Source organism: Plectropomus leopardus, chromosome 5 (genome assembly GCF_008729295.1).
Source record: "Plectropomus leopardus isolate mb chromosome 5, YSFRI_Pleo_2.0, whole genome shotgun sequence".
Classification (NCBI taxonomy): domain Eukaryota; kingdom Metazoa; phylum Chordata; class Actinopteri; order Perciformes; family Serranidae; genus Plectropomus; species Plectropomus leopardus.
Genome location: NC_056467.1, coordinates 32,012,647 through 32,025,709, shown reverse-complemented (window position 1 = coordinate 32,025,709; position 13,063 = coordinate 32,012,647). Strand labels below are relative to the sequence as shown.

The 13,063-nt window shown below is 38.4% G+C and overlaps 1 protein-coding gene across 1 annotated transcript in view; it reads right to left on the bottom strand.

The window, feature by feature from the left end:
- LOC121943024 (ras-related protein Rab-1B-like) overlaps window positions 1-2,472 on the bottom strand; it is a 15,347-nt gene extending 12,875 nt beyond the window's left edge. Inside the window, exons 1-3 of the mRNA XM_042486382.1 lie at window positions 2,459-2,472; window positions 898-970; window positions 75-170 (exon numbers count right to left, since the gene is read on the bottom strand). Of these exons, the coding sequence (XP_042342316.1) occupies window positions 75-170; window positions 898-970; window positions 2,459-2,472 (183 nt within the window). The remainder of the gene's footprint in view (window positions 1-74; window positions 171-897; window positions 971-2,458) is intronic.
- Between the last annotated feature and the right edge of the window lie 10,591 nt (window positions 2,473-13,063).

Sequence of the window (13,063 nt, the reverse complement as noted above, 5' to 3'; positions counted from 1 at the left end):
CCTGCAGGTACACGGAGCTTACATGACACAATATTTTGCTTTACCCTTCACACGTCTGATAAACAAACTCTTACAATCTGTAGTTTCACTGTCTTTCCATCCATATCAATGGTCCTGATCTTGAAGTCAACTCCGATGGTGGAGATGTAGCTCTCAGTGTAGGTGTCATCCTTTGGAGGGGTCAACAACATGATCAGCGACATGCAGTGAAATATTAAAAATTAAGAGTGAGTAGGCCGGTTTCCATTAACCCTCAAATTGTGCAAGTTGAAATAACAAATATAAAATACGCCTAATGGAAAAACACCCATTTGTCGTAAAAAAGTTTTAAGGCGCGCATGAGGTGGTATTTAAGGTGATTTTCAAAAGCCATATTTCGGAAAAATTCCCGGGAAACACATGTTTTTGTCTTTTCTAGGTCACATGATGCTATGGCTATGTGCTTGTCAGTAGGAACTGGCTCCCTCATGATGCAGCAGGAGCTTCATCAGGTGTTATTGCATCACATAACTCCACAAAAATTGAGAGGATCGTCAGAAGTGGAAGTTTTGAATCCACACTTCCTCTGTGAAATCTTGGACTATAACCTCCCAGAAATCCCTCATACGTGGCCGCTCCCACGTAAAAGGGGCTCGCTTTTCCGTTGCCGCTCACATAACACATTTATGTCACTTTCCTTTGGAAATAATGACAGCTAGTGCGGTGGCTGCAATAGAAATAAACCTGCTAATGTTTTGAGCATCCATCTTCATGCTTCTTGGAAGACATTTTTTTAATCATCACTCAGTGGAAACACAGTCATCTTGCAATTGTGTTTTATCGACATTTCAAAAATATTGCTTAAGTTTTAAAACAATTCTGTAATGGAAACCCGCCTAGTGTGTCATACAAGCCTACCGCAAAGCGCAGCAGGAGACATGACTTTCCAACTCCAGAGTCACCAATCAGAAGAAGTTTAAACAGGTAGTCACTGGGGAAAGACACAAGCATATATCAAACATCAAGACATTTTCCAGTTCTGTATCTTCATAGCCAAGTTACCACAAAAAAAGATGTTGGCATGGTATGTTGCTGCAAACCATGGATACATGTACATTTTACTTAGTTCCAATTACAAATATATGAGCTGAGTTCCTTATTAAGAGGAGGAGGGGATGACGGATGGTGTAACACACTAAGCGAGATGGCGGCCTGCCAAAAATATCTAAGACAAGAGTTTGGGACTTGTCCAGTTGGTTTGCAGTGACAAGAGCAGGATTTTCTAACAACAATTCGAGATGTGTTCAGTCACGTTTGTAGTATCAAAAGCAAATATTTTTTAATGGGAGTTTTGGATGAGTGCAGCCATGTTTGTATTAACAAAAGTGAGTATGTTTGAATGGGAGTTTGGGACGTGTACAGCCATGTTTGTAGTGATAAAAGAGGGTATTTTTTAACAAGGCTTCAGGACATATCCAATTGTGTTTGTAGTGATGATATTAGACCTCAGGGCGTTTCCAGCTGCATTTGTAGCGACAAAAGTGGGTATTGTTTCCCAGCAGTCTGGGACATGTCTAGCCATGTTTGTTGCAAGAAAAGCAGGTACTTTTTAACAAGAGCTTGGGACCTGGCCTACCACGTTTGTAGTGACAACAGCAAGTATATTTTAGGGAGGGTTCGTGACATGTCCAGCTGCATTTGTTGCAACAAAAAGCAGGTTATTTTTTAATGACAGTTTATGATTTATTCCTGACCCTAACCAAGTGGTCTTTGTGCCTAAACCTAACCACCACACTTTATCCACAGTGTTGTGACAGCATAAACTTGAATATTTAAATGTTTAATCATATCTGTGGTTTGCAAAAATGTATATTGCCAACATTTTTGTAATGTAGAACTATCATCAGCTAACTATTATTACTGAAGTAATCTTAAGATCTTAAGAGAACAATTGTGTGAGAGAAATCAGACTGTCTTCCCCTGTTTGATGAGGCAACTGATCTGCATCTAAGAACTGCAATACCCATGAGCCATATGGGCCTAGTGATTGAACTACAAGTTACTTTGAATTGTCTATGCAGAAAATGAACTAGCCTTTTTTTATCTGTTACCCTGGATGCCCAATTCACAACTCCACAACTGAGTCACCTGGGACTACAAAACCATCTATTTTATAATTTACATTTGTATATACATACTGAATTAAAGCAACATATCTATAATTAAACATAAGATGGAGCTTATCCATTACACATGACTAAGTTTGGAGGTATATCAATATTTAAATGTAGAGCTGAGTTAACACATCAGCGATCACAAGGCAATACTGAAATGATATCACTGTATCCAGGGCAAACACAAGGATCTTAAATTGCTTACTTTTCCTGCCAGCAGTTGTGGTTAAAGATCAGAGGTCAGTGTTTTCCAGTGGCATACAGTATATGTCTTTTCAGAAGTAGCACAAAGAAACAACACTTACTATTCAGGATTCATGATGCGTGAGGTATGTCCAGGTGATACGACAAAAAAAATGTAAAAATTCCTTAAACCTGAAGCTGAAAACAGTCCGATAATCTCAGATTGTGATGTTGTGAACAGTTCTGTATGTGTGTGTGAGAGTATTTGTGTTTGTCTCTGTCCTTTGGAGGGCAAATGGCAGAATAAGCTGCAGCTACTGGCTGACTGATGAGCTGACTGGTTCAGATGCATTATTTATTAATAAAGTCCTGCTCCGGTTACACTGGGGACAGCACCTGGAACCAAGACACTCGCACACACACACAAGACTGCATTACAACCCTCTGAATCTAAACTTCCCCATCAACTCATGTCTTTGCTCTTTTTAATTTGGGTTTGTGCTGATCTGTCATTGCACCACAGTGTGCCTCTGCTTTTTACTGACAGCACCTCAAACAGACAGTGTCTTGTGTGCATCACACATTAATGGACCAACCGCCACTCAGTTCTTCTGGAACCATCCAAGATACAACAGATAATGCTGCATTCATGCGATGCCATAGTTTCTGAGTTGGGAAGTCATTCTTCAAACATCGTTGTGTTCATGTGCTCTGAAGTTCATTTATTCTCATTCTGTACATGTTGACATGTACAGAATGACAGAATGACATGAAAAGAGCAAAACTAGTAACTCAGGTCTGGCAGCGAACAATAAAGTGACAGGTTACTAAATAACCTACTAAATAAGTAAATAACTTACTAAATAAGTCAATAAACTACAAATAGCTTAATACCTGAGAATTATATCTAATATCTTTTTTTAAAAATGCCTATAATGTACTGTGAGAAAGTCGTAGTTTACGAGTTGGGAAGTCGTTCTTCCAATTTCGTTGTGTTCATGTGCTTTGAGGTTGTAAAGTGGGAAAAACATGTAAGCTACAAAGAATATAGGTTGCATTTTAATGCTAAGAGCATTTAAACAAGAGGTTGATAGCTGTTTCCAGTTTCTTTATATTTTTATATATTAGTTTATGTTTTTGAATATATTTTGTATATTATATTTTTATATATTTTTAGGTTTAAATCTAAGTCACTATTTATGGACAGCAGTTAACATTAATGCTATATTACACTTAGCATGCAATTAAAACTTGATATTTAATAGGGGTGTAAATCACTGGTCTCATCACAAAACGATCTTACATCGATACTTTGGACAACAATACAATATTTGATGATATTACAAAGTTGACCACGATACGATTTTGATTTGATTCAATTTAGGGGCCTGCGATCTATGTGGGCCAATATTATCTGAAAACAAAACATTTCAACACTGATGATTTATTCCCGATTTAATAATCGATATGTATCCTTATCATCTTTCTCTCGGCTGCTCGCCATCATCTGCCAGACGCTGTGTGACGGTGACACAGACTCTAAAAATAAGGGCGCGACTGAAGGAGGATGACAATGTTTACACTTTGCATCGATGTTACATCATTGTTGCTCATTTAATCAATAAAACAATGCAGATCGATGGATCGTTGCACCCCTAATATTTAATACATGAATTAATAAAAAAGTTTCTTACTATTGACCAAACATTAACTTTTGCCCGCCATGTTTATGCATTTATGACATCAAGTCGTCAACTCGTGTTTTAAATAAAGTTGTTATCGGTGTTGGAATACTCACCTGCCATGCTTTGTAGTTAAAAGTTTGCTTGCTTGCTACAGCTGATAGATGCAGATACTTAAATGTGCAACTACTAAAAGTAAATGCTAGTAGGAACTAAATAATGAAATATATCATTTTTTACTATCGACTGACATTGTTTCCATGCTTTCCGACATTTCAGCTTCACTGTAAAGTCATGCAAATGTCACACAGCTATCACTCAGAGCAGTCACGGAGTCCGCTGTAGGTTGGGACTGCAGGGCTGCTGGTCAGACTGGCTGCATGAGTGCTGTGTGAGTGGTGAGGAGGAGAAGGCAGCCGCCCTTGTTGTACTCGGCTCTCGCGAGCACAGTTGTAACGTGAACCGCAGAATGGGATATGTTAGATGCTTTTTGCATATGTGGCGGTGTGAGACCTTTGTCAACACAGTCGTTCCCCAAATGACCAGAAAAAGTTGCTAGATTTGTCGCTGGTCGCTTTTGACTAAGTAAGTCGCAGAGGGGGTCTGAAAAGTCGCTAGATATAGCAACAAAGTCGCCAAGTTGGCAACACTGGTCTCACCAAGGTTTCATGCCATCCACCTTCCCCTTCACCTTCACAACAGGCTTTCACATTGGAGACCACGTGCACACAATAGCAAATATGCAAAGAGCCACTCAAACACTAATCTGCCTTGTTATTGTGACACACACTCTCCAAGGATGAATCTAATTATTCCTTAAATGAGTGGTGAGTTATTGTTCTTACAGCTCTGTGTTGAAGCATAGTGTTTGTAAGATCACTGCACTTTAATGGTATAATGGAGCTAATCTAATCTCAAAACTGTCAGAGAGAGTAGAGGAGGTTTGAGTCTATCAACTGAGTGGCACATTTGTAGCATTTGTCCATCAAACAGTAATTTATCTTTCTAATGATTACTGATACTAAGATTCAAATGCACCTTTGAGGGGTTTCTGACACTCAGACATTATTTAAAATATTCAAGAAAACAAATCATTTACAGATAATGACTGTCAGTATAAACTTTAATCTAACCCTAACCCCAACCCTACTTTAAACGCCTTGAAACTTTGGCTTAATCTCTGTCAAAACCATGGGAGGAGAGCAATGAGCAACTTCACAAGAAATCACCCAAAAGTGGCAAGAAATTAGTAAAAAAAAATTTGAAGAAGGGCATTTGGTGGCTCTAATTGGTAGAGCAGGCGCCCTACATCCTCACCGGAGCAGTCATGACTTTGATTCTGGCCTCGGCCCTTTGCTGCATGTCCCTCTTTCACACTGCATCTGTCCTGTCACCAATAAAGAACAAGAAAATGACCTCAAATGTAGCACACACACACAAAAAAGAGAAAATGAAACCAAGGAAATGGCTTTAAAAAGGTTCAAATGAAAATGTGATTAACTTAAAATATGCAATTATAAATTAAATTATTATTTTTCTAATGACTACTTATACTTTGGTAAAATTTTCTTTCTCAATGTTTTTCTCTTCTTTCTTTCTTTCTTACTTTGTTTTTTTTTTACTAATTTTCCGATAATTTTCTTGTCAGCTTTTACTAATTTCTTGCCATTTGCAGGATATCTCTTGCCACGTTGCTCATAGCCTTTTTAGCCACATTTTCAAAGGAAATCAATTTGCTCAGGGTTTTAAGGTATAGGTACTTGTGAAAGGCATCCGAACATAATACAAGAAACTGATGTCGATCCAAGTTTCAAAAGGTTAAAACACGAATATTGTGTAAGTTTGGTAAATAGATATTAATCATAGCAGGCTGTGGCCACGTCCACAATAATGAACACACATTCTCTCGCTGTTTCCTCCTTTCCTTTCACTATCTGTCCTCTACTTGTTTCTTTTTAACGCTTCCTTCTCATTCTTCAGCTTTTCACAATTCTTTTTTTTTTCATTTTTCTCATTTCCTCCTTAGTTTTTCATTATCTCTTTTTCTTTTCATATCCTCTACTTGTCTCATTTTCTTTCCTGTTTTATCGTCTTTCCTTCCTTCTTTTTATTTACTCCTCTTCTCTCCTCTATGTTCCTCTCTTCACCTTTCCCCTTTCTCTTCTTTGATTCCTCTCCTCCCATCTTAAGAACTTGACAAAGCGAAAGTGTTGCAGTCTTATTCTCCTCTGATTCCTGTGTTTGTGACCCCTTGGTCACGGGAGCGAGCAGAGAGTAGAGAGCAGGGGATTGTGGGATATGTGATGGCTGAGCAGCTGTGATGGGGTCAGAGGTCAGCAGCCCTAACGACGCCTGTTGCCGGGGCAGAGGCGGCGGCACGGTTGCTAGGCCGGGGCAGGCTTTGTGGTGCTTCTGATGAAGCATGGAGGTGGGAAAACTGGGGGAAGGGACCTGCAGAAAGAAGAGAAATAAAGAAGGAGAAGAGAAAGCAATGAACAAAGAGAGAGGGTTAGAAAGCAAGAGGAAGGGTGGGAAAATGAAGCTATATTCTAATGCCACAGAGATAGAGAACAGGAAAGAAACAGAAGAAAGAGCGAAAATGCTGAATATTTGTAGTTAAAACTCAAAAACAAGGAGTGAAAACTTTTGATCTAATGTGAAGGCTTTTTTGTACTTTACAACAACTAACTAAAGCAAATAGTTTCTGATGGACTAAAGACAACTTCCACTCTCAAACTGTGCCGACTGCCCAGTCACCAGAAGAAAATGTTGGCATGTACATTTCTTCAAACCGCAGATATGTTACATTTGCAGGTTTCATACATATCATACCAACGTTTCTAAAGTGAAGGAGTTTAGTTGAAGTGTCATCTAGAGGTGGAGAGGATGGTAGATTACATAACACCTGGGTGAGACGCCGGCCAAGCTGCAGACCACCGTTAGAGACAAACATACATCAAAACCAGTTGTTTTTTTTAGCCAGTAATCAGTCAGTACATTTACATGATGTTAGAAATTTTCAGTTCTTGTGTTAGTCCGACTAAAACTGCACTTTTAAAATACATGCAAACATGTTCGTCCAACTTAAATCACACAAAGTCAAATTTCATGTATTTGGACTAACACACCTACATGAAGTGGTTAGAAGTCAATTTACTCTTTCATGTATACCCCTCAACCAGACGTAATGCTTTATAACCCCTCCACCGGGCTTTGACCTGGAAGTCGATCACCATAAATTCATAGAAGAAAGCTGGGAAAAACAAAAGAAAAAGAAGAAGAGAAGAAAGCAATACAAGACAAAGATATCAACATGTTGAGTATTAGAGCAAGAACAACGCAATTTTGGAAAGACGACGAAACACTTGCTAACTTGTTTGGTATGTGACATAATAGGTCAACCAGAAGAAGGTCCAATTGCAACTAGCTAAAAGCAGACATATCACCACCTACCATGGTGAGTCGGACATACCTTTGTCAATAAATGGATTCTCCCCCAGTGCTTGTATACTGGAACAAAGAGAGAAGTCCAGTTACATGGCCTAATCACTATAACCGTACCTCGATTTAACTGTGTATTTAAACATACTTCCACCAGGGATTGTGCCACCAAAACCAGATATAAGCCAAAATATGACCTTTTCCAAACCGTGACCATATGGTTTTTATGCCTAAATCTAACCACATGTTAACCATGGCATTGCTAAAACAAAGTTTGAACGTATCCACTTAATTTATAACATATAATAAATGTAACATTTAGTTTGCAGACACGAACAGTGCCAACATTTATTCTGGCAACTGGGTTGACATATGACAAATATAAATGACTCAGTGCTGACTAGGGATGCACCTAATGATTATTTTTTCATTGATTAATCTATCGATTATTTTTTTGATTAATCAATTAGTCTATTGATTTTCTTTTATTGATCAAACTATAATTTTTTCTGACTTGATTAATATAACAATGAATTTAACAAAAATATCTTAACTGGTAATCTGTGTTTTACAGTCTGATATAAAGTCTCTCCAAAATAAAATTAATGCAAGAGCTTGTTCCATTCAAGTAAAAGGAATGTAGTGCAATCTACATTTAGCAATCCAACAAAAAAATAAATAAAACAATGTAAAAAAGTCACACTTTTAGGAGGAGTAACAAAACAGTTACTCTTTGTTACAGTAACAAACCTCAAATCTAGCAGTCCAACAAAACATCTTACAGTAAAATTAGTGCAATTTGAATAACACTATAACTTTTCTCTAACAGAAATAATTATAACTAGTACATTCTTTCTGCATCAAAATAGTCCAGCCTTAACTGGGCCTTAAGGCATATCGCTGCCTGCTGATATGAGTGCTGTATTTTCATATTTATATAAGCACATATTCCACTCATTTATGAAGTTATACAAGCTCCTGCACAGCTGACAACCCCATCCTGTAAATGTTTCAAAATAAAATGCATTGTATCAGCAACTGATGGCATTCTGTCCACAGAGACACAGTCAGAGGGCTTTTGTTTTGAAAGGGAAGCAAGGAAGTTGAGGTAAAACAAACATCTTTGTATTTCCTCATCTCTGTGACAGAGAGAGACTTTAAACTGCATCAATTACATCGACACATCGTCCCAACACCAGTGCTGACCAACTTGCGTACAAAAGAGAAGTGGCTGACTCAAGTGATAAGTCTGTAGATTTTATTTATTTGTCCAATTCCATTTTTTTTTTGTATTTTTCCAACTGGATTCTGCTTTGTTTATGTATCAAAGTTTGTTCACAAGTGACAGAGTTATCTATTGTGCACCTTGCGTGACAGTGTATGTATGTGTTCTTTGTTTGGTGTCTCAGACAGAATGAAGTGTGTGTGTGTGTGTGTGTGTGTGTGTGTGTGTGCGTATTGATGTTGACGTGTGTGTGTGTGTGTGTGTGTGTGTGTGTGTGTGCGTATTGATGTTGACGTGTGTGTGTGTGTGTGTGTGTGTGTGTGTGTTCGTGCGCAGGTCAGTGGATAGAGTTAAACCGGTCATTGTTCCAACCAGTGTGTCCCAGGAGACCTGAGGGAGCAGGAATAAATAGGTGCTTTTGACTATTCACCCTTATTTTACCACGCTCCCTGGCTCCTGAATATATGTGTGTTTGTTTGTAAGCCTCTGTGTGTGTGTGTGTGTGTGTGTGTGTGTCAATCAAGCATGTGTGCTAAAGATTGTACTCAGCAATAAATGATCATGAAATATCTGCTTGGTTATCAAATAAAAAAAAGAAAAACATTGGTTGTTACAGAAGTAAAACGAAAATGAAATCTAGAGCAGACCCAAAACCAAATATGAGTAAATCAAATATGATTAACTCTCATTAAAATACCCAGTGAGATACACTGTCATGTTATGTTAAGTAAAAGCTAAATAGAAATGGGCACTAGGTGAAAAATCTAAGATGCAAATAAAAAAAAAGTCTGTGTGTGTGTATGTGTGTGTTTTATTCATATATGTATGTGTGTGCACTCTGTTGTTGCCCTGAGCTGAAAATTTGTGTGGAGTCACTTCTCCATACCTTTGCTCTTTTCTGTGTGTGTGTGTGTGTGTGTGTGTGTGTGTGTGTGTGTGTGTGTGTGTGAACGCGCATATGCATGTGTGTGCCCTGAGGCAAATTAGGAGATAGATAATTATCCTCATTGAAAATTGATGTTGAATGAAGGCCTTATTGTAGTGAGAGAGAAACTGAAGGACAAGAGTTGAATATTTTAGAAATGTACACATCATCATGCAATCCTGTCTCCTAAAATGATGTTGGTAACCCAGCCAGTTAAAGTTTTCATTCTTAAAGTTAAATAAAAAGTAAGGCTATTTAGTATTTAATCCATGAGAATACACGGACACAGAGGATGTATTTAAAAATGTGAGCGTAGTGTGAATGTTTAGACCGTCATCAGTACTTTCCGCCTGTGTAATGCAACCTTCCTCTTCCACAGTAAAAGTATTCTTCAGTGCAGGAAACATTCCAAGATTAAATTTAATTTCCCAGTTTGAGTTTTGAATTAAATTTCATTTCATGCAGGATTTCCCCGTCAGAATTTTTTAACCCAAGAAAAGTTGTTGGTATTGTACGTTTCTACAAACCGTGTTTGAGAGTGTAAAGTATGGATTCACAGCAATAACTCGCTAAAAACAACACATTTCCACCTTGTCACATATCGCCACATGGTTTGTACTGTTTATGTCTACAAATTATGCACTAGGTATCCACGTGCGTCTGTTGTTGACATTTCAAGATGACGTGGAAATTTACGCCTGGTACATGCCTTTTTTTTAAAAAAAATACACTTCATTTTTCACAAGAAATGGACTGTTTGTGCTCATATGATGCATACAGTCTCTTTAAAAATAAATTTACAATGTCGGCAAAACACCTCTTATTTGTGTTTATTTCCTTGTGCATCAAAAGCATGTGGTGAAAGTCTGGGGTTTGCTGGACTCTATGCATCTCCCACAGCCTGTAGGGACTTTCCAGCTGACACCGTTCGATGGCGTATCATATCGACATGTTTTCATCCCTACTTGTCACATGTTGACACTTTGCAGTGGACTTCCATGTCTACATATTATGTTTTAGGAATCCTTTTGCATCTGCTGTTAGGGTTCAAGGATGCCGCTACCGTAATGTCAGCACAAGCACAGGTGGAATAACGCTGTGCATGGATATGTTTAATAAAAATAAGCACATGGGAACCAACAACATCAACAAACGCAAATGCTGGCATGGATGGTTAGGATTAGGGAAAGGAGGTACATGATAAAGTGTAGAGAAAAAATGTCACATTTAGACAGGAAACAACCACCAGACTCCTGCATTAAAGTCCGGGATTTGATGGAACCCTCCACCACTCCTCCTACAGGCACCCTCATGTTTCTTATATTATGTCGTTACCGGCAGCATTCAACCCGACACCATCCTGGTGCAGGTGGCTTTTGACATTAGGATCTCATGTCAAAAGTACTTTAAAAGAGGCAGTATTTGATGACTTCAGAATAAGAAAGGCCTGAAATAGTATTGAAGTGTATGATTGTGTGTGATTTATCCTGGCTTCAAACATAAGTAAAAGGAAAAGACCAAGAAAAATTCAAGTAGCATGGAAAATTCAAGTAGATAATTTTTATAATGGGAAATGTCATAAGCTTATGCTAATTTAGTTAGCGTGTTGTATTTGTGTGGAAAATTTGTCCAGAAAAAGACAGTTGGTTTGTCTGTTTATCTTTTGAGAGTTATATGGAGCTGAATTTGTACTTCTGTGTAATATTGTCACCATTAAGCCCTGTTTCATCTCTTACAGTACGTAGTTACTGGCAGCATTTCAACCTGATGCCGTTGTACCACATTCTTAGCAACATTAACCATGCGCATACCTTGCGCACACTGTAGGAGCCATCCAGCCGTCTCGCAGCGTATAAAAACAACCTTCAACAGCTATTTAGGATATGCTCCTTATATAGTTATGACTTTGATATTAAATACAATGCAAAGAAGAGTAACATCATGATTGTCAGACGTAATACAGATACAGATAAGAAAATGTTAACTCCTGACTTCTCCCTGTCTGACACAGTCCTTAACATATGTAATGAGGCTAAATATTTAGGACATTACATCACTGATGACTTGTCTGATGACCGCGACATTTATAGGCAGTACCGTGGATGTTTGCACAAGCTAATATGCTAATCAGAAAATTTGGTATGTGTTCAACGTCTGTGAAAATAACACTTTTCAAAGCCTTTTGTACCCCAATGTACACTGCACATTTGTGGCAGAGATACAAAAGTTGCAGCATTCCCAAACTTCATGTGCCATACAATGATGGTATGAGGCTACCACTCAAAGTGCCCAGATGGAGTAGCACTAGCCATCTGTTTGTGAGTGTTGACTTGCCAACTTGTCCTGCTGTGCTCAGGGAACCTTATGTATAGATGTATGTGTAGACTAACTGTGTCATGCAACAGCAAAATTGAAAGCTTGGTGAATCCCACAATGAGTGCAATCACATTTACCTCAAGAATGTGCAACCATTGGAGTCATAATTTATATGTAACTTTATGAAACATTTTATGTACTGTGGTCTTTTAGATCTGCCTTTCTTTTATATATTTATTCATATGTCTATTCTGTCTGTCTACTCTGTTTCTGTCTGTATTCTACTATGGATCTTACCTGTGTCTGGAATAATGTTTGATTGATTGATTGATTGATTGATTGAATAACAGTGCAGCTGGTTCTGTACTGCCGCATTTTCACCTAAAACAGTGCAGCAGTGTTTTATGCACATGCAAAAGGTGCCTTTTGGCCTTGTGAACTTACACCAAAATCACTGCCAAAGTGCAGCTATTTAACAAGTTCAGAATGAGAATAGGCTGATCATATATATTATGTTTTGGCTCAAAATGACAACGTTTGGTTGGTTGCAGAAATGCTGGTAGAAACGAAGCAATGGGTCAATGAAGAACCCACGTGCAATGCCACAAACACTGTTTGAAACACTGGGAACAGCAGCCAAAAAGCAACCAGCGTTACTGTTTGTTGATTTCAAACAGGGGTCTGGAGCCTGTCTGTCACCTCCGCGCTATGTCACTTTAGAAAAGTTGATTTAATTCGTATGAAACATGCAAGTGTAAACTATTTGTGGTTTGCAGCTATGTTCTATTTTCTTCTTGTGACTGGGCTGAAGAAATGTGAAGGTGGAAAATGTCCTTTTTCATCTTGTTTTCATTTCCTTTCTTCTATATATACATGTTTATTTATGTCTCTATGTGTTTATCTTGTTTCATGTTCTCACTCTCTTTTCCTGTCTTGGTGTATGAAACCCCCCCCCACACACACACACACAGTGACAGCTGGCTTCTGCTTTCCCGCCAACGGACCAGCTGTCCATACTAACCAGTGGTATTTGAAAAGCATGTGTGTGTGTGTGTGTGTGTGTGTGTGTGTGTGTGTGTGTGTCTGTTGCACATAACAGGCCGCTCCTCTGTCAGTTTCTATGTGCACCACACACACT